At 31.1% G+C, this 22,764-nt stretch overlaps 1 protein-coding gene across 10 annotated transcripts in view; it reads left to right on the forward strand.

Annotated features, from left to right (window-relative positions):
* LOC122570867 (peripheral plasma membrane protein CASK) overlaps positions 1-22,764 on the forward strand; it is a 262,855-nt gene that overhangs the window by 214,376 nt on the left and 25,715 nt on the right. For 6 of the 10 annotated variants that reach the window (XM_043733759.1, XM_043733757.1, XM_043733762.1 and 3 more), the window contains 3 exons: positions 12,863-13,054; positions 13,742-13,906; positions 15,470-15,544. In XM_043733759.1, the coding sequence (XP_043589694.1) occupies positions 12,863-13,054; positions 13,742-13,906; positions 15,470-15,544 (432 nt within the window). The remainder of the gene's footprint in view (positions 1-12,862; positions 13,055-13,741; positions 13,907-15,469; positions 15,545-22,764) is intronic. The other 4 variants (XM_043733758.1, XM_043733761.1, XM_043733763.1 and 1 more) reach the window with 1 other exon arrangement.

A 22,764-nucleotide genomic window follows, 5' to 3' on the forward strand; every position in this document is an offset into this window, starting at 1 on the left:
ATTAGACTTTAATACAAAGGACTTTTATCGGAATATATTTTACATTTCCAATATAATAGAATATAATGTACATCTTGATAATATTACTACAGGTCAAAGTGCAACAATATCAAAGTACTACAATAGTAATAATCTTGAAACAAATTAATCATCTTAATGCATCTATATGAGATATTGGATAAAAGCTCTGTTCGTCAATGCAATATATGCATCAATGAAAACCTCGACGTCCCAATAGTTGACAAAGGAGCAACGTTATTTGCATATGAAAGCTCACTAAATTACCAAACATAAACTAATGCGTTACTTCTTCAAAGCGGACTAATGCTTTGCATGATAAAATGGGGCATTGTTCCTAACTGGGCCGGTACTTAACAAAATTCTGAAGCTTATTACTTTGCGGGACAAACACCCTACGTGAAAGAAAAAAATCTGTTTTGTAGTTTCACCTCGCGCTTGGTTGCGTTTTATCCTCAATTACGTTGCCATCCTGTAGTAAAGTAAAATTAATCTACAGTGTCTTGGGTTGCATTTGAGGTTCTTCCGTGTAGTGCTACCCTACCTACGGGAAATTGTGTCAGCGCAACGAATGAATAAAGCCTTTCCATTAAGAGAAACATAGTGAAGCGTGTACGCTGCGAAAAGAAGCAACTCGGAGGAGGAAGAAATTGGCTCACGAGAACGCAGCCGTGCAAATTACGAAAGTACGAGTAGAAGAAACTTTAAGTAGTGTTCTGTAATTTCATTTACCTTGTTACCGTCCTTTCTTGATGACTCTTCGATAGATATCAAATTGCCAATTAATCGGTGTAGTGGACACTAATAGACGTTGTTACATTATCTCTTCAGCAACAACACTCTACGGATTGGATATTCTATTTCATTCGATTTTTCTTCAGCTTAAATATGTAAAGCATAACATATTCTTTTGTGTTATAACTAGGTTATGCATGTTTATACATTTATAGAAAATTTAATGATGTCAAAATGTGCTGTATGCACAAGATATTTAGAAGCATATAAAATATCTATAGACAATACTTGCAATACCTCAATGAAATGGAAATCCTTCTAAAAATTAAAATTCAAAAATCTGAATTTCCATCACCATGCATAATTTAACTATAATTTTTTGTTAGTTTCATAGAAACTAAATATGTCAACTTTGATTGGTTGTTGGTTTCCAAAATAGAAAACTATAGTTGAAGTGTGAACATTTATTTACGTACGTTCATAGCATAAGATCCAGTTGAAATAAAGTATCAAATACAATTTAAATCGTGATATTTTTCGGGTGTCCTTCGATACATTCCAAAAGGAAACAAAAGCTAATAATACGATATTAACTTGTTAGCTGTTGCTGCCTCTTTGCGTGCCTGTAATGTGTCGCAAAAGGTAAGCGATGACAAGTGTACTCGTCAAAAACAGTTAACTGATTAATAATTTCGATTAGTAATGTGACCGTGATAATATAAAAGATATTTCCATTCTGACAATGTGAATCTAGAAAAATTTCATCTTCACCGCTGAATGTTTCATTTGCTAAGCTAGTTTTCGCTCGAGGTGAAGCCCCGAGAAACGAAAACAATGAGCATTCACAGTCATGGTCCAGCCTGTTCTTCCTAGTCTTTGTTTTACGCTGCTTCCTGCTCCGTCCATTCTTTCGGCCGGGACTCCGTTTATAATTGTTCGCCATTAAGTAAGCCCATGGTTACCGGTTGGGAAGTGTATATGCAGCAATGAAGATCAACTCTCATAACTTGGTCCGCACTGTACACTGTTCGCCACCACCACACTATCTCTTCTTCCGCCTTTCCTAGTTATCATCTGCATAATTTTCGCGACTACCGGTGCTTGCACAATCGCGGTACATTGGAAGTTGCACGAAACCGAACGGTGAATGTACCATCGAGACGGTACGGGGTTAAGCGTTGTACAGAATCGCGGATATGGAAAATTGATTCGATATTTACTGCAGGCAGGAAGAGTAAGCAGAGATTTTTGATATGCACTCCGAGATTTTTGAATATTTTCGATAACAGTAAAGGTTGATTGAATAGCTAAATTATTTTATATACTATATGATATATTCTATGGAATATATGAAATCGATCGACTCCACTTTTTATAAATTTCACAATTTCATTACGCGAATACGCGATCAATGTTCAATTTTTTCCACATATATCTTACTTCCATAAATTTATTTAGCGCAGGAATCAATCTCGAAGTTCAAGGCAAATTTATGAAAATAGTAACATCATCGCTCTTCCTGGTTTTTAATTTATTTAGTTGATCAGAATGACTTCTGAGTAACTCGTATGAAGTTTCCATTTGCTTTTCTATTAAATCTAGTTTTCATTTTTGAAAGGAACGATACTCGAAGCGAATGTAGTTTTCTTTTCATAAAATGACGTCAACATATTCTACGAGTAAAAATAGTAAAAAATGTCACATACCGATCGAACGAGAGTTGCCCTATGAAATACATAGGTTAAGAAAGACACCACAACATATTGATGCTACACATCGATCTTTCACGTATGGAGAATTTTCAAATAGAAAGGAGAATTAATATAAAATATTCGCAATTCATTCATTAGAATGAAAGGAAATCAACGAAACGTTCTCCATAAATTAATGGAATGGATCAGTAATGGATTTCATCTTTAACATTTCGGCGCTTTAAAATAAAGCTAACATGAATATCTTTACTTTCAATCTTTAATATTTATCTTCATCAAACAAAAATTTCTTGTTATTTTATACTTTCACTATAATTTTCTTAGTTCCCTTGCTATAATCATAACGCAAAATCGTCTTGCATGAAAACGATCGTTAATATGAGAGAAACGGAAATTCACGTTGTCAAAGTAGTAATTACATGCACACGTACCCAGTTCTATTTTACCACGAACATGTTGAACTACATTGATTATTCCGTTTTGATCGAGAAAGGAAAAATTCAATATCGAGGAAATGTAATTACGTCGTTCCAAAGAGCGGTCTTGAACGCTGCCAATGAACATTGTTTCGTCCAACTTGAAAATAAAGGACTTCTCAGAAGGACTTTGTATTCGTACTTGCTAAGAGAACAGAACATTTTCGTGGCTTTATGTGGATAAGGGGTGAGCGGGTAGGTGAAAAAGTTCGTACGAACGGAATCGCAAATACCCCTTTGTAATGGATTCAGTAGTTAGGGTGGAGCACAAAACCGACCAAGTTGTCCGATGTAATCGACGCTGTCGACGTAAAATCGTAGGCGATTATGTAAAGCGGGTCGTGTTATGTAATGACTCCGAGCTAATTTGTGCATACATTAATTCCGACTTCTGCAACGGATGATCTTCCATACCTGGAGTACGAATGTTTTATTGAGTTGACTGTTCTCTGACGTCCTGCGAACGACAAAATTGAGTAAAAACTTGGGAAACGTAGTTGTCTACGGAATTAAATGAAAAGATAGATAGATGTCTAATTGTAATAAATAACGTAGAAATGACTCTACATTCTCATGTCAACGAAATTTGTTTATTTTTAAATTTATTTACCGAAAGAGAATGATATTTTATTTAAATTTTAATGTAAAAATCCTTTCCTAAGAATAGAAACCACGATAATTACTACGGCATGATTTAATATTTTACAATTGTCCAAATCACTGAAATTGTATAATAATACTTTACGATATATATAAAGAATATTTCTAATTTCCAATTGTCAAAACGATTATGGAGTATGGATTATTTAGGTGTTATTTTTTGAATTGCAATAGATCAAGATAAGTTTTTGTAATACAATTGAAATTTAAAATGTATTTTTATTTTCTAAATTATGAAATTATTTATACTTTTTCTCATGAATTACATCAAACGAGTCGTCATTCTTAAAAAAAAAACCAAAAAGGAAAAGGATTTAAATTTGGGTTTAACTCAATACAGGTTTCATATAATGAGCAAATATTTAAATATTCTTTTCTGTTTATTATAGGCTGACAAATAACGTGAATATCCTATTAAGTACATTTCTTTATTTTCAGTTCTAGATTTATGTGCCTATATTCCCACAAATATTGATCTATAATTAAGACTGAATGAAGTTTGCTATACATATGGATCAATATCACTAATTTGTTATTTATATAAATTTGTTATCTTATTATACAAAATGACTGTAAATAATTAAGCGATGATATTGATTATCTGCACTGTAACGAATGATTTTGAATAAAAGGTATCAAGCGTGAGAAAATAATTAACGAGAAAATTATCGTCAAGCCCATTTCATCGATGATATTATGCGACTATAATATATATTATCTATTTTCGAAGACAATAGGTATATAATAATATGCCTTTTTTTCGTTTTACGATAATGCATCAACGAAATTATGTTCATTTTATCTAACGTTAAAAGTGAAATTTTATATATGCGCTTGTGTACCAGTTCACGAATCTTATATCAATGTTAATAATTTCTTTTCTCGAATGAAATAAATGATAGATTAAAAAAAAAAAAGAGTGAATTCACAATTATAAAAAATCTGATTTTCTACGATAAAAATAGCTAGGAAATGCAGAAGTAAATCTTTGCGTAAAATTTTCTTTAAAATATCGATTCTGCAATTAAATTAAAGAAGAGTGGTCATCGTTATGCAAAACGTAAATGTACTATGTCATAGAGTGATAAAGTTCATAGTATATTTGACCGTCATGTTGAGATAGAAAGGAAGGGAAAAGAAAGGAAAGGGAAAAGGAAGGAAGAAGGTATGTGTTTCGTCTGAATTCTGGAGACTTGCTACTGAACTTATTATTAAGATTTCTTATCAACCTCGTGTCTGACTACGGAAATAGTAAGGGTTGGGTCAGAGGGCATGTACGGTGACAATTATGCGAGAACTTTATAGTCTTGTTATGCATTTATATAAATTTCTCGTGTCATGCGACTTTCGTGATCATTTCAGTTATCTTTCCTAGATTGAAAAATAAAAATATACTATATTGATATTTGAACTTTTTTCCCACACTAATATTAGTATCATAATTGTAGTTATTAATATAGACACAGCCCTTTTTTTATCAAAATTGGCGAATTATATAAATTCACATGGCATATCAAACATATCAAATGCCATGGCGAATATTATATAAATTGGCCGTTATTTATATTTGCTCGTTTCTCTTTTTTCACAACAATTTGTAGCAATATTTTTCTGATTCTACTTATAGAGCGTACTGACACAGTTTGGTTGAAAAATTTTGGCCATTCTTTGTAACTGCTATCTCTATCTGCAGCTCCTGCTTCATTCATAGTTTGGCCATGTAACTGTGTCACATACAGACATTCGCCAGCCATAGCACGTGTACATTGGTTCTTCCGCCATCCCTGACACATCCAAAGGCACTATTCCTTTTACCACTTCTTACCCCTGGCCTCTTTGAGCGGAGCTTCAGCTCGGGGCAGAAATTCTTCTAGATTTTTTTTCGTTTTCACGTATCTATTTCTCAAGCAGCCTCTGCATCCCCTTTTTATCGGGCATACAAATTATATGAGAATTTCACAAGCTTTTTAGATACCTTTATACACATTACGTGTTTTTACATTATATATACATATTATTTTACATTATACAGTGTGTTTTTCTTTAGCTGTATTTGTTTTATTTTTTACGATTATGAAACATTCTGGTACAGAAATTGAGTATAGTATCCATTTCTCGAATGATATTATGTAATAATACACCAATATTATTGAACATTTAATTCGTCGCATATCCTTTATATCCCGATATTTAGTTCCGATTACTCGATAATTCTGTATATTCACATTTAATACAAAATTTACTTTACCATTTTCATATATAGTTTTGGTCAATGACAGAATCGAGGTGAAAGTGTGCGAACAGATACAATGCTATGTATAATCAATTATTGTAAGTAAAATTGTATATTTTTATTAAAATCAGATGTTCTTTTAAAGTGAAACGAGGACTTTAATTAAACTACATGAAATATATAACTAATATAACATGAAATATAAAACTAATAATTAATTGTTTACAACTATATAATTATTTGTTATTCCATATTTTATGTATAGTTTCTTATATTTTATCTAATTTCAATCAAGTTTACGTTTATTATGTATCAAGCGCAAATCCTTTCTCGTTCACACAAATGCACGTGTGTATACATATAAAACGTATAGAACACAATTAAGTTATAAAGAAATAAATCAAGAGAAATCAGTGGATTTAGGTAAGATATATTATATTCATTCGTTTTGAAGAACACAAGTGCCATTTTTACGCATAAAATGACACCATCCCATCACATGGTTCCCACCTCGAAATTGCCCTACAACGATATTGCATGGCATCTTGGCCAATATTGCTGTTCATTTTTCATGGTTTTCCTTCATGAAGGCATTGCTTCCTTTCTCATTTTGCTGATTTGCGCGCAATGAGTTTTTTAAAATACGGATGAGATTTTCGGCACAATGGGTATTTCAAAATACAAGCAGCGAAATAATCGGCTGCTTTAGAAAATTATTCCCTTATTTACCATGAAATTATATTGTTTATATCGTTTATACATATATGATACAATGACGTAAAAAAGACAAATAGAGTTTTATTTAGAGCCATATATATAAAGTATTTTCACAAATTTATAGAAAATAATTGATAATAAAAACTGCAAGTAAAAATAATTATATAATCTTTTTAAAAGTAATTAAGTATGTATCATTTTTCCAACTTGTTTCTGAGTCTATTTTCTAACTTGATCTTTTGTCTACTATTTTTTTTTTCTTTCTAATGGATTATGTTCATTGAAATAAACACTAAAAGACTTAATCATTAAATTACAATAAAACAGAGACTACAGCTAATCCAAGGATCCAATAGGCAGGCTTGTCAGTAGGATGCGTTAGTTTTCGATTACAGGATACTAACACACTTGATATACCGTGCCAAAATTTGCATGGAGCAATATTATTTTACCCTCGAAACCGCTAACTGGCTCATCGACGTGCAAATGTGGTCACAAACGGTTGAGGTTCAGCTGGTCGTAATACCTTTTAACGTTCACTGGAATTAAGATAATTTATACCTTTAATGCTACCTGGGTTTACTTCGAAAACCGCGACAGAGATTACTCACTTATTTCAACTCTGTTTTAGACCAATTGATTTATTTTATATATCTTCTTAAGTAATTACAGTATATTTTAATAACCTAATTTAGTTTTAGTTTGGTTACCATAATAGAAGTTGCACTATCGTCCGATTTCTGCACTTCTGTTTTAAGCTATCGAAATGCTTAATATTTTATATATTTTATTTTATAGAGTAAATTTGACATTACGAATGTTAGATTACGTAATTCTTTTAAAAAATACTTTTTAAAAATTTAATAGAGAAAATGTATGTATTTATGATATTGTATTTTCTAGTATTTGTTAACATGTTTTATCAAGTTTTGCAAGTAATTCTAACATTGAATATTTCTTTTCTATCTCGTTTCATTATTTTATCTATATCTCTCTAATCTTCATTCTTTAATATTGTATATTCTGTTGCTTTCACAATATGTTTTATATTCCTATAACCTGAAAGTTTCAATGCGTATATTACATAAGATATTACAAAGGAGAATAAACTTTATTAAAAAGATTTCGTGCTCATTGAATTTAATTTCTTTACGAACATTCTATATGAATTTATCACTATAAATTGAACGAAAAATATTATTATGGTATTTACTGAGTAAGCCTTTAAATTGTGGGCAACCCGTTGACATACTTCTCTAGCAATTACTCCAACTACGTTTCGTTTTGAATATTCTCGTTCAACTACAGCAGACTAACGTTGGAGTTTTCGTAAACTCGACTTCTAAAGAAATTGCATAAGCAAAAGTCAAGTGGAGCAAAATGGAGATCTTTAGAAGAGCGAGCAATGTCACCATGTTTTAAAATTAATCTTCCGTATCTGAAGTGTCGTAATGTCATTAAAATTGTCAACAAAACAATTATAATTTAATCAATTTACATTATTGTGCAATTCAACATTTATAGTAACATTTATAGTAATTATTATACACGTATAAATTCTTTAAAATAAAATAAAGTAAAATGTTTTGAAATAAAAATTTTCCATACAGATTTTGTATTCCACGAGAAATTTTGAAATCGTAGAATAGCATTTCTTTCGTTTCCTTTTTCGTCGTAAAAATATTATCTTACTGATACATTTGTCGAAATGAAAATAAATCTTGTTACTGCTGATGATAAAATCGTTAAATCGTTGCAGTATAGTATAATTCAGATACAATTTATTGCAAATTTTCATACGTGTAAAATAAATGCCTACCATGAATAAAATTCCTAATTAGAAATCATGAAGACTATATAAATAATAAATCGTTTATATTATACAATTACACAAGAATTATTGGTTTCTCTCGATACGTAAACATGTTGCTTCCAAGTACGATTAAATTTTTCGCGACTCTTTCACTAAACAGGTTTCATACCCTTTGAAAAGTATAAATATTTATTATTCCCCGAAATATCTTGCGTTTCTAGAACTTTCAATCCTTCGCCTGTATTTATTTTGTGCTTCGCATTCTGTTTAATTCAGGGAACAAATTACTATAATGGAGAAGTTAGGAAAATGAAATTTATTTCAGAAACGTAAAGAGATTTTTTTCTAATTTAGCAAAAGAATTGCTGAAGATTTCTTTTTCAACGTAATTAAATGAGATTGTTGTTCATTGTTTCTCTGCTTTCGTTCGGTTATCAAACTAGAAAAATTCCTTCAGAACAGTCGTGTTTTTTTGACGAGCGAGCAGTCTCTAATTAATGAATGCCCGATGGGATAACGTAATTAACGACGTTAATGTCATTGGGAATACTATCAAAATTGACGGTACGAAATTTCCTACTTTTAATAGCAAATAAACGAAAGACGAATAAACATTTCGAAGAACAGCATAAACATTTCAATAATCAGAAACAAATCCGGCACAAGGGTTATTCATGAAACAAAAATACGTATGAAGTAATATAACAGAGCTTGAAGTTTTTTACGTGGTACCTTGGGAAATTTCGTTCTGAATGATTGGCACTGCAGCTACGAAAATGGTTCTCCTGAGAATATATATGCTGAAAAAATTATTTTTGGAAGAAATTATTTTAAAACAAGATTTATTCACTGAACCAGTTTGTTATTTATGTCGGTCCATGATCACACTTGATTATAGTTACGCAGTTATTTAAAGTTGCTAATGAGAGGCTTTGTTCGTGAATTTGTCGACAGAGCCTGAGTGAAAGGACTCGTCAAACGAATGAAACATTTCATCGTTTTTCTCTTTGCTTTTCTTCACTCCAACGTTACATTTAAATATATATATACTTTGGGCTCTGTTAATCTGTAAACTAATCTAATATTTGTAATCTGTACACACAACAATTGGAAAGAGTCTCACCAATGAAAAAGCTAGTAAAATATCCTATCCTCGATACAAGTGATTTACAATCAGTGAAATTACCATAAAAGAACGATAGCTGTAAAAATGGTTAATGATCAACGTTTCGATTTTCACTTATAGATAGTAATCTGAATCTATACAAAGATGAAAACAAACAGAATGCTCTACTAAAATAAATGATTTACAATTGCCGAAATCATGGCATTTTAAACAGCTAAATTAGCAAACATATATCTAAATTGTCAAAAATGAACGTGTTATCCTTCTATTTCAATAATTTACAATGAATTATTATAAATTGTGGAAATATTTGAACTTGCATTATTCTCCCGATGCTCAGTAATATCTCGTGATATATCCACAGAAACACAAACAATCGTATCAGTTTGTGAATAAAATTTTCGATAAGCGCGTAAATTCCACTAGTCTCGCCTATTTCCTATCCGATATGTGGCGAATCCGGCGTTTTCGAAAATTATGGTTAAAATTGTAGCGATATCTTCACATTTTCGCGCGTTACATACGCGTAAACACGCGTGCGAGCAATGAGGATTTACATATAGATTAGACGGATGTTCACGGCACACGGGAAATAGAAACGTGGTACGGCTATCAATGCGAGTCATGCGACGATTTTGGCTCGATTTCAAGCAATCCGGTTCCAGACGCGAATGAATTTCGTACACTCGTATTTCCTCTGTTCTCGCCAATCGCCTTGTCCGCTGTTGGCCTCCGTTCCTCTTCTATTTCACACGTGTGAATATGCTTTATATAGTTGTTTGCAAAAGTATTTCAACGCATATATACCGCAACCATATTAGTTAAACTTGAAACCAATCTAAATATGTATATGGACATTATAAGATATTTATTGTCTACGTATAGTGAGCGGTCTAGACAGCCTAGCCTGTATGTAGTACAAAATTAGCATACAATATTGATAGCAATCTTTAACATATAATAACTCTTAAACATGATTGCACTGAATATTCAAGCTAAGTCTATACTGACAGACAATGTACCCGACACGTGGCCAATTGTCTGTCAGTGTAGAGTTAGCTTAAGGCTTATTGATGTGACGGGTAATTGACTGTTTAAATACTTTTGTGATCTCTGTAGAATATATACTTTCACTAAATATCGTGTACCTTCTCTATCAATTTTTAGATTTCCCTCAAACTTTTCCGATACAATGATGATAACCTGATCTCATAAAAGTGGCCATGAAATTGTAAAATATCTCGTGTAACACACGTAATGTGTATTTGTTTACTTTTGTAAGTACTCGAATACCTTTTTAGTTAATACAAGCTACTATACATATGTTCGACAAAATTTTCCCTAGCTCGGAACATTAACGCATGAATTCGAACGCGGCTATTTCGGCATTGAACGAAACAGCTCTTCACAGACACTGGCACCTATCCAACGAATTGTACCGGCATTCTGAAAACGGTAGCATTTCACACGACATGCCGTATCGTACGTCGCGAAACAAGCTGTCTCCACTTTTGCCTCTTGGTCTTTTTTCTTCCGCTTTTCAAACCGTCCGACGTGGCTCTTCTCTCATTACATAGCTTGAAAAAGGTTCGGAGGACCATTGAACGTGTCGATGTCGAGACGTTGGGAATCGATCACGGAAGAGTCAACGACATTTCCTACTCGCTTTCGTCTCACTATTTTTCGAGAGGTTCTCGATGCTCATACGTCTTTGAGAGGAATGCCGTATAGAGGATTTTATGTTAGAAGGTTTATCGTTCCATCGTTCTGAACGAGTTGTGTCAGAGGAGATTTAACACTAGAACTACCAGTCTGAAATATGTATCTAAATGTTCTATATACATATATACATGTAAAACCTCGCTCAAAAGTAATAGGACAGTTATTATATTTGCTTTCAAAATAGTTTAATCTATATTTGATACTTTATAAGACAAAGAAAATATATATTACTAATTATATATCAACAAATGCAATTATATATAAAAAAATGCGTGTAATTAAAAATTCATAATGTACGCTAAATACCAAAAATCCTTTTGTCTATACTTTCGATTATGTAAGAATATTTATAACCAATGTTATTTATATAACTTTGTTATAAATTTATATAACCAATGTCATAGTTTAATGACATTCTAGATGAACTTTAATATTTGATAAAATCGCAAAAATTTCATTTTATTCAATTTAAAATACCGACAAAGAAAGACAACAAAGCGGTTAATTTTCAGCGTAATCACAATATTCCAACATTAGATTATTTACGAATAATAATCGTGTCTGGTAACGTGAAATATCATAAATTACATGCTCGTGAACGCTTTATACGGCATATTGTGTAAATTACGATTCAAACAATTCCGCGTTATGAATTTAACGAATGTTCTCCGTGTAAAAAATTGGATATGTTTCCAACGTACAGCCCGCGAAGTATGTAAAAGTAATTGTTGCATAAACTGCAATGTTTCGGCGGTACGTTGTACAACTATTTTCGTATTTCAATTATTCAGTCAGCGTAGTTTCAACTTTGTACCATTAAATGCGAAACCGCAACCTCTGCTAAATTTATTTTTAACGAATACAGAGTTGCTTACAATATTACAACCACTTCGTATTCAACCGCTTTAACGAATCTGGTGGTTTGTTATACAAAAATTTTATCAGCTGTCTTTGTATTTACAACAAATTTTTTTACGAATGTTACGATCAAAATTGATTCTAATAAAATTAAATAACAAATGAAATTAAATTTAAAAATTAAGATAAATGAGCTTGAAGTAACGAGATACGGTATCAAATTATTAAATTAATGCACATGTAATAACGTTTTGTCAAATGGAATTTCTCCAAAATTATGAATACGTTTAACATAATCAAATAGAGCTGATAATTATAGATCTGACACCCCGAAGAAATTATGTTGCTAAAATTTTATTTGAACGAAAGACAATTCATCTGCAGCGATCTAATTTTTCTTTTGCAAAATGAGTTACTTAGACGTTAAACTGATCAACTCCACTTTTTATGAAATTTTGAATTTCGAGCCATATAATATTTAAATTCCATGTACTAAAGTTCGAAACCTTTTTTTATTATTCCCTTTCAAGTACCAACGTCCACTCACGATCAATAAAACAAACTCCTCACCCGAAAAAAGGGAGACGGTAGACTGCAATATCCCGAAATTTTGTGAACTCGAAAAACAAAGGTGTTTGTGTGTTTACGGACAGCCGTCTATTCAGGGGCTACGCAATATTGCGTCTATGATACCAAAATAGCGTGACTACCAGTTGTTTTATTTCGCTCAGTTCTATGGTAACCGATATTTGACTGGTGTTTAATTTCCCCTCGTTTGATCTTCTGTTTCAGGCGCTTTTGCAAGCACATGACGTAGCGGGACATGAAGTTTATGGCGAAGAAGCGACCAGAGTTACACCGCCGCCTCTTCTTCCCTATCTAAACGGGGGCGATGATCTCGAGGGTCAAAATGGTGATTTGGACCTTGAGAATGTAACACGCGTCAGGCTGGTCCAATTCCAGAAGAACACCGATGAACCGATGGTAAGATAATAATATAATACGATAGTATATTATTATACTATACTATACATTTAACTTATTAACTCATTTCATAAGTTTTGCCTTTCTTTTAATGAGAAGCATTTAACATGGAATTGTGAAAGAGCATCATGAGCGAATAATTCATAGTTGCAACGCGTGTAATAAATAGATCGCTGACTTTTCAAAATTTATATTTTTATGAATATAATTGTAACAACTGGAATCTACATAGAATATTATTTGAACTACCACATATCATGCAGATTTACTATACGTTGATTTTATTAAATAAATTTCATCACGCGAGTAAATTTTGAATATATTAACAACTCTAGTATAATGGAAATTTTATCAAATTTTTCAATGCTTCCCGAGCTGTATTCTTCTGCAGTTTCTTTTGATCAATATGATAGAGATAGAGACATCATTTAATGAATATTTTTGCCAATTTTGTTTAATTCATCTTTTTCGTCAATCAAATTCTTTTGAGATGTAATATGAAATTATGCATGGCTTAATATTTTGAATTTGACCTTTTCATTCAAGAACCTCGTTACTTTTTCCATTAAAAGATTACATTGATATTCATGTACTTTATGCTTTGCTAGTCTCTCATGACTAGAATGTATGTACATTGATATACAAAAAAGCACGATGAAAACGCACCGTTATTTATTTTGCTTGCAGGGAATTACTTTAAAAATGAACGAAGATGGAAAATGCGTGGTAGCAAGAATTATGCACGGTGGTATGATACACAGACAAGCAACTCTTCATGTGGGTGATGAGATCAGAGAAATTAATGGAATACCGGTGGCTAATCAATCTGTCAATGCCTTGCAAAAGATACTCGTGAGTACAACACGAACTATAAATCACAAACTTCGATGAATTCATAAAATTAATATTAAAATTAAAATTAGTATTAAAATCTATGTAAATTATGTTTTATTTAGTTTCACGCACACCAAATATTTGAAAATTCTTTAATTTTCTTTGTTTAAGTAATTCTACGCAGACTGAGTCGCATAATTGAAATAGGCTATATCTCGTGTTTCGACAAATATCTAACAAAACGAATCACACGATAAAAATGAAATTGTGTAAAACTTACGTATTACTTTCGTAATTGCAGGTATACATTTTATGATAGTAAATGTTCAAACGTTAATATTCTTTTTATCTTATGATTTCAATATATTATTCCAACATATTATTTATATTCGTCATTATAAAGAAATAATACTTTTAATTCATCGGCTGTCCACAACAGCTCATAATAATAAACAGTAATAAAATTCACGACAATAAAATGTTGAAACGTACAATTCCCTTCAGAATACCTTACTCTAATTTATTAACACGCAAAATGTTCATCAAGATAGATTGATATCAAAAAACAAAATGGTACTCGTATGGAAAACTTGAAAAAAACCAATGTACAAGCACTTTCATAGATCAAAGTCTCTCCAATGTTCAATTAGTAGATGCTTTACGACCTAATATTCATATATCGCTCAACGTGTGACGTTCGAATATCAATGGCCGTCATAAATTAGTGGGATTTTAAACATCATTTCCTTCTCTAGTATTGAATGGCTCTGCCACATTTTCGAACAGCTAATGTTATTTTTTTCCAATTTTTCCATCGTAATATCAACGACGGGAACATTTTTTACTATCAAACAGGTGTAAATTATCAGCAAGATATAAAAAATAGGATACGCAAGTAAAATATTAAAAATAAGGAAAAATGTGTGGTTAACATGGACTTTAAATACTATAGATCAAAAGCTATTACAACTATAATAGATTAATATTTGTTTTTTAACGACGATGGAAATATACTACTACAATAGTTGTCCTCGAAAAGGAAGGGACAATTGCGAGACAATATTGACGAGTCGACAACAAAACACATACAGCGAGTTATACAATCTGACCGATATCCATGAAATGTCTTTTGATTTTCGATCTCTTATATGACCAATAAAATCTTCCATCATTTTGATATGCACGTTAGATTTATCGTCAGTTTCGAAAACCTGACAATAAATGCAACAATAAACCGAAATGTATACGGAATTCCCTGTGATTTATATAGAACGGTATACATAAAAATTCTGAAGATGATGTTTATGTATCGCAGTATTCTCTATACCATTTAATTTAAACAAGAAATAAGCTATCAAAAGAATATTCGTATAAATTTTGTGAAAAACTGAATCCATAAAAAGAATCATTTTTGTTTTTTTTTACACAATGCAATCTTTTAGTGTTTTCGATAAACCACGGATACAACCTACCTCAATTATGTGACGTACTTAAACACGTGTACGGCGTGTCTAAATGCGCTGTAACATGAACGACCTATCCACGAAACTATTACTTTAACAATTCTGCTTTCTGTTGCAGCGAGAAGCACGAGGTTCGGTGACCTTCAAAATCGTGCCGTCTTATAGGAGCGCACCACCCCCCTGTGAGGTACAAGTAAGCCCTAAAACCCAAATCCAAACCCAATCCCAGAGCCCAAGTACAGCAAATAAACCCGTGGCCGCGGCAGTGTCGACGAGTACCGGCTCGGCCACTGCCGCGAGCAAATCCGGCAAATCAGTGAAAACCTCCTCGACCACCAATAGCAAAGAAAAAAATAAATCCAAGTCTTCTAAAAACAAAAGCGGTTCCTCGTCAACCGATAGCACGCCTAAACGACGGCTCAATCCATTATCGGCTCTCAGGTCGCGAAAATCCTAAACATGAAGGGTCTTCGATAAGTTGATCCGGCATATTCTTACAGTTTTATTAGCGCCAGTTCAGCTAGAAATAGTTTTCACTTCGATTTCGTTCAATTGGTCTTCTCTAACGATCAATCTGGCTTTCGATTACAATCGCTTGGAAAAGTATTTTCTTATAACGCGTAAGTAGGTTAAATAACGATATTTAAGATATTAATAGGTAATTAATATATTGGCAACGAAATTGATATTCGTTGAATTTGTATTCTTAGATTCTTTGACGGTGAGTGAAGGATTGTTAGTCTAGTTTTGTCATTCATGTTGCTGTTTCTTATGTGAATATTGTTGCTATGTTCCTTGGGCTTTCATTTATTAGCTCTTTCACGTTAAATTCTGTTTCTGAAACATCGAAAAATTCTGAGATCTAACGTATAACTTTATCCAAAATAATATTAATCGAAATATGAACCATCAAATTTAATAAACTTTAATTATTGTGAAACGAAATTATGATTTTTATGATTGTACTAATGAATACCGTAATAGTACATAGAATTAGTTATTTTTGCGTAAAACACCTGAGTGGATACTCCAGTCTTTATATATTTTTTGAAAGATTTTATTTACTTGTGAAATTAGATAGCTTATGTACAACAAGCTAGTATTTCAATTTTAAGATAATTTAGATAATGTCGTATAGTTTGTTTTTGTGTCTGTATATCTATCGAGAAATTATTTTATTTACTTTAGATCTGATTATATTGAGAAACAGTTCTATCAATATAATCGTACGTTAAAGAAGTTGAAGGCGAGTGAAATTTATAGATTTTTCATTAACGAATTACTTCGATAAACGTTCATTACCGGACTACATGAAACAATACTCATAAGACAAGCGTAATTGTGGATAGCTATATAACGTCACTAATTACCAAATATAAAATTTCAAATAAATTAATTGTCAGATTATGTAAAATTGTCTTAGGTATATTGAAATGTCCAAGGAATATTGAAAACCAGATTATTGAAGCGTGCTTCGGTTTTACACTTTTGTTACATATTCACAAAAAATTCTATAGTTTTTTTCATATGTTAAAGAAAGATTATATCGTCATTACGTGACGCAGTGCCAACAAGTCCTTGTCATTTAACATTTTGAATATTTGTCTAGCTATCTTCATTAACGTTGAACGTTAGTCAGATGTAGATGTACAATTACTTTAGTTTAGTTGATTACGTTAGTTAGCTAATTTAGTTAATTAAAAAATTTAAAGTTGATATAAACTCATGTTTTCACCTATATACTTTCGACTTACTACATAATATTAATTCTATGTCTGCTAACAGTACGAAAATTAAATCGTATATATATAGTTCACAGCCTGCGCGATAATTAAACTCATTTAAAAGACAGGTACACGTAGTTTCTATAGGTATACACACTTGTCGCTTTATAAACTATGTTACCGTAAATAACTGTTTCATCTCGTGTCACTGTGATCATAGAAATTAATTGTCTGATATTTAGTTATACAGTTTGATAGCCTGCAGTTCACCTATATAGGGTGACGTTAAATAAGAGGATGCGATATAACTTGAAATTAAATAAGGAATTCCATCTTAAAGCACGGCTGAAGATAATTTTGAGAAATTTATTACTGAAAGCGCTCGAATTTGGTACAAATTATTTCTAGTCAATTTGTATTCTTTTCTTTTTATTTCTCCTGAGTTTATTCATAATACGTACTTCTACAAACAAAAGATTTGTATTTTATAATGTTTTAATATTACATAAAAACGAATAATATTCGTGGATATTTTGATTACATTATGATTAAAAATTGTCTAGTTATTTTCAGTGCCATTTAAAAGAATAATTTTCGTAAATGTTTTAATATTATTTAAAATCTTCTAATCACTATTTATCGCTAAAGCGGACAGCTAAAGTTCCCTTTTTGTATTTAGTTTCGTATCACGCGTTTAATTTTCTGTAGAAGATTGAGCATGATTTAAATAGAATTACAATGGAACTTGGGAAGTTCCCCCGGTAGTCGCTAGTTTATACATAGTTACACACCAAGTTTCACGAAAGGATAAACGCGGAAAGAGGCGATTCGTATAGTGGATTACGGTGTACCTTGTGTACTCGCATCCGTCGCGCTTTGATTCCACGTGGAATACATCTGGTGTTACGCAGTTAAACAACTAGAGAGCTTCTGCGAAGCGTTAAAGCTGTGAGCATTAACTTTGCGTTCTGAATTGAAATTCTGATTGCAATTTCACTTCTTGAAATCGTTGCGTTTAATTTCATGCGTTTCAAACGTAGATTGGACACTTTATCGTGAAATAAATATTTGTGATCAGAAAATAAAGGTATAGCCCATCGATGCTTATCAGCTAATAGTATTGCATATTTCTATAAGAAAGAAATTGAAATTAATTCGAGTGTTTTTTGAAACACAGGCACCAAAGATTATTAACATTGATATTAACTTAAAATTTCAGATAGTTTTCTATAGTTTATGTCAGTATTTAAGCTACTAAAAAAAAAAACTAAATAAATAAATAAATGAGATTATTTAAGAAATTAAAATTTAAGAAGTAGCTTGAGGAATTTTTATTTACATTTTGCAAGATCTGATTAATTATACAATTTTAATTATACGTCGTTACAAACATTTCTTCCATTATTTTACTGAATCATATTTTAAATTGTTTACATATATTCTTTATGCGATATTAAATATTTTCATTTCGTTGTCAAAGTTAAGGAGCAAATTTATTCAGAATGATTAAACTGATAAATATATCTCTACTTTACATATAAATTGGCGTAATTAAATATGAGTTACTGAAAACGATATTTTCTTTTTAATTAGTGCGATTTTTACGTATATTCTGATATCGCGTGTTGTATACAACATGTTAGAAATTAAAGTCTAGGTTACGTTGAATAATGGTATCTACATAATAGTTTACGTGAATATCTAGTTGCTTAATAAACCTAGATTCTACGAAAAGTGAATCGATTTGGAAAACATAATTTATTTGTAGATGTAGCGATGTAACTGCAAAATATTTCTCAATATATGGAAAGTATTAAAATGTAGAATCGCAGTTCTCGAAAGTAAGGAGGAAGACTTATATATATATATATGTGCATATATAACTTCTAATATATCTTTCATTATAAAGTTTCAATATAATCTCTGTATATTCGTACCTGAACATTACAATCGGCTAATTTTGTTCTTCGATTTAAGCAAAATTTATATATATATATATATATGACATTTCCTTTTATTATTTTTAGAATGTTGGTATAAAGTTGTTTCTAGAGTTAGGTGAACTATCAAGTAATTTCCAATGTCATCAATGGAAATATATTTTTCTAATTCGCAATCATTAAATTCTTTTGCTACAATATAGACATAGCAAGCATTTAAGATAAGCAAACCGACTCGTTTTTCTAAAAATATTCGCAAGCAGGGTAAAATAGCTTTTTAATGATATTTGAAAATAAAGTCAATCGTTTCTAAAAATATTCGTCCGTCCAATAGTTTTGATAATGACTTAATATCTAGTTCGCATTAGAATATGGAAAGTATAGTGTTACATAACGTTTGTATCATAATTTTTTTCTACTTTACGTGAATTAATTTCTTTTCTTTTTTTTTAATAATAATTGTTTTATACTAACGAATAATCGATGCGTTAGTTGACTGTGAGATAAATTAATTGGAAATTACTTATGGTTTCGCCTAATACTTTTGTTGACGTTAGAAATCCATAGACATGAACACTCTATACTTAAGTAAAATTCAGAGGGTAGAACAATAAATGTGAATTTCATGAACCAATAGCCATTAAGAAATGATAGAATTTCATCGAATTTCAATGTACTGGAAATTGAATTGCTAAAAGAATCGAAACTGGGTCAAATGCGGAGGTTTAATGCAAAAGATTGCTGTTCAATTTTGATATCTCCAAAGTTTTTTACGTGCAAATTATTAAATGTAGTTATCTGAAATGATATCTGATACTTTCGCGAATTCTTTGTAATATATAACATTACTATCTAAAATGAGATATATCGTAATTATATTAAAATTAAATTATGATCTATTTTCTCCTTTTAATTAAACGATATATTACATTGACAGATTCTAAAAATAATGGTTTTATTAAAATTTTATAACTAGACGAAAATACATTTTTTTCATGAATTTTTTCATTAATTAATTTCCAAATTAATTTTTATGAAATTGTATGTTCGGAACTAATGAAATATATGGATTTTGTCTCCAATAAACCGGAAAAGTACGAGAATAATCTCATATTAGGAAATTACGTTTATGAAATCAATATATATACATATAGTAACTCTACTTCACACGTACACAGTGAAATTAATGTTAAAATGAGGTATCTAATGCGGAGTACGAGATAACGTTATAAATTCATTATGAACGGTGCGCGGGAAGCAGCAAGCAAAATGCAGATTTTTTTAATGAAGCTAACTAGGATTTAATTGAGCCATTTCTCCCTCTACAAATGAGGTTTTCAGTCATCTGCTAACGAACTATGAAAAGAACGAGCTTGAATAGGTACAATGTTCTTTCTATACCAACTGTCGCTTCCATTAGAAAATAGCGTAATTTTCGTCCACCATTGCAAATATACTTGTCCAAACTAAATTCACTTTGATGTGTAAGCGTAAACTGAATGAATTATTCAGTGAAGCTGCTAAACGGAGGTTTTCACTGATTTCCTTAAAGGCATACAGATACACACACATAGACATACACACTTATTACATTGTCTACTTTCAAAATATTATTTGAACACAAAAAACACTTAAATCCATTACACATTCGATCAATTTTTTATAGCGAGCTTGATTTACCGTTTCACATATCGGAGAGAGAAATGTCAGTTTAAAATGATGATAATACTTATTCACATTATCGAATAATATTAATTTCGCAAATTGTTTGATATGCTTCGTTCGATAATTCCACTTCCGGTTTCTTTCTCTATATGTGAACCGTAAAATGTATGAAAACAAGAAATATTCACTTTTCAGCTTAATATAGATAGATGTTATTTCAGTACCCAATGACCTCTCATCAACAGAGATTCAAACTTTTACGATTCGATATATCGTTGAGTAATTTGTTTTCTTACGTAATTTATCTTTGTGATGGTTAGGTTTAACGCAAAGTGAAACATACTTTGCTACTACGAATTTCCCACGCTACTTTCGATTAATCACGTCGTGATTATCGATCTGCAAAATTACGCGTTATCTATGCTATTCAGCTATATTGGAATAGCACACACGTGCAAAATCGTGAATTTATCAGTTGGTTGAATAGTATTTCGCGAAATTAGAAGAAATTTTTCTCGCAAACATGAAATGCCACTCGATTTCAGCTTACATGTGATTTTTTAACTAAAACGTTTGATTACTACGTTCATCCTTGTTTTCCGCAATTAGAGATTAGAGATATATAATTCGATATACATATAGTATACATATTATAGCGCAGGATTTTGAACATACATATATACACATACACATAAACACGAATATTTTCCCTTCCCTTTTCTGCTTCAAATATACATATACTTACGTATGTATGTATACAATATTTATACATTTGTTATTTAACTGCTTCATCTCAAATAGAGTACGGAGGAAAGTAATTTTGCGATGAAAAAATATGTAAGGGAAAGACGAACTTTCCTCTTCTCTTAAAAGTTTGACTATAACTCAATGTCGATTCTGGGTAGATGGATATTTATTATACGTCACAGTGCAGACAATATTAAGTGTTAACTAGTCTGAGTGAGTGTTGAAGTATTAAATATACAAAGCATATGATTACATACTTTTGAAATATTTCTGATCGTTTATAATAATTATTTAGTCCTTGTATATATTTGTTTTAAAATGCATTGTAATGCTTGTTTCGACTATAAATTTTTTCGAACCTAACGCAAACAATTTACGAGGTAATTATACCACACAATCACATTCGGAAATGAATGTGAAACTATGTCCGTGAAATTTTATATTATTTTTTAATGCAGAGTTTGTTTTCCACGTATAGAGACGATATAATTAAAATTTCTGGGAAATGTTGAAAAATATGAGCTTAATAGAAGTAATACCCAGCATCGCATAACATAAGTTATCTCGCTAGTTATTCTACGCTAAATCTCGTATTCAAATATCTTATGGTTTTCTTAGTTTCGTTTCAAATTTGTAACATTTATCGGTAATTTCGAGGACGTAATTTATACAAAAAAATTTTGTTAATTTTGTTATGCGAACAATTAATTACATCTAGCATAAATATAAGAGGAATTAAATTATTCAGAATTTTTGATAAAAATTTAGATTCATAATTATTAATAAATATTACATTTATTTATTTATATAAATTGAATTGACACAAAATAAAAGAGCTGAGACTTATTACTATTAATCTTTACTTCTTTATATCTACTAGATTCGTTAAATTTTACTGCTCGTAATAATGATCTATCTCTCATTTTCATTTCGTTAACAATATTATTTTATTATTAAAAATTTTAAATAAACTTAAGATTCAAATTTCGTAAGAATTAAATTTCTACAAGTTGTCGGTAAATGCTGCAATCTTGAAGAACAGCAAGGAAACTATGGCACCAAATATACCGATGATTTATCGTAGAATATCTGCGCAAACAGGGGGCGACGTGATTCATCGTATACGTATACAAAGGGTGATTTTCCTGAAAATAAGTAGAAAGTGTACGGAACATTTTATTTACGTGAAACTTCCTTTTTAAAAAAATTGACTCTTGTTGGATCAATTTTCTCCGCAAAGTATCATCATATTTCGTTCTAATAAACGAACAATGGATTGCATTTAACAAAGTACTAGTCTGACACACTTTTCCAAGCTTAATGGTAGCTTTGATTAG

This window comes from Bombus pyrosoma, linkage group LG9, assembly GCF_014825855.1.
Source record: "Bombus pyrosoma isolate SC7728 linkage group LG9, ASM1482585v1, whole genome shotgun sequence".
NCBI lineage: Eukaryota > Metazoa > Arthropoda > Insecta > Hymenoptera > Apidae > Bombus > Bombus pyrosoma.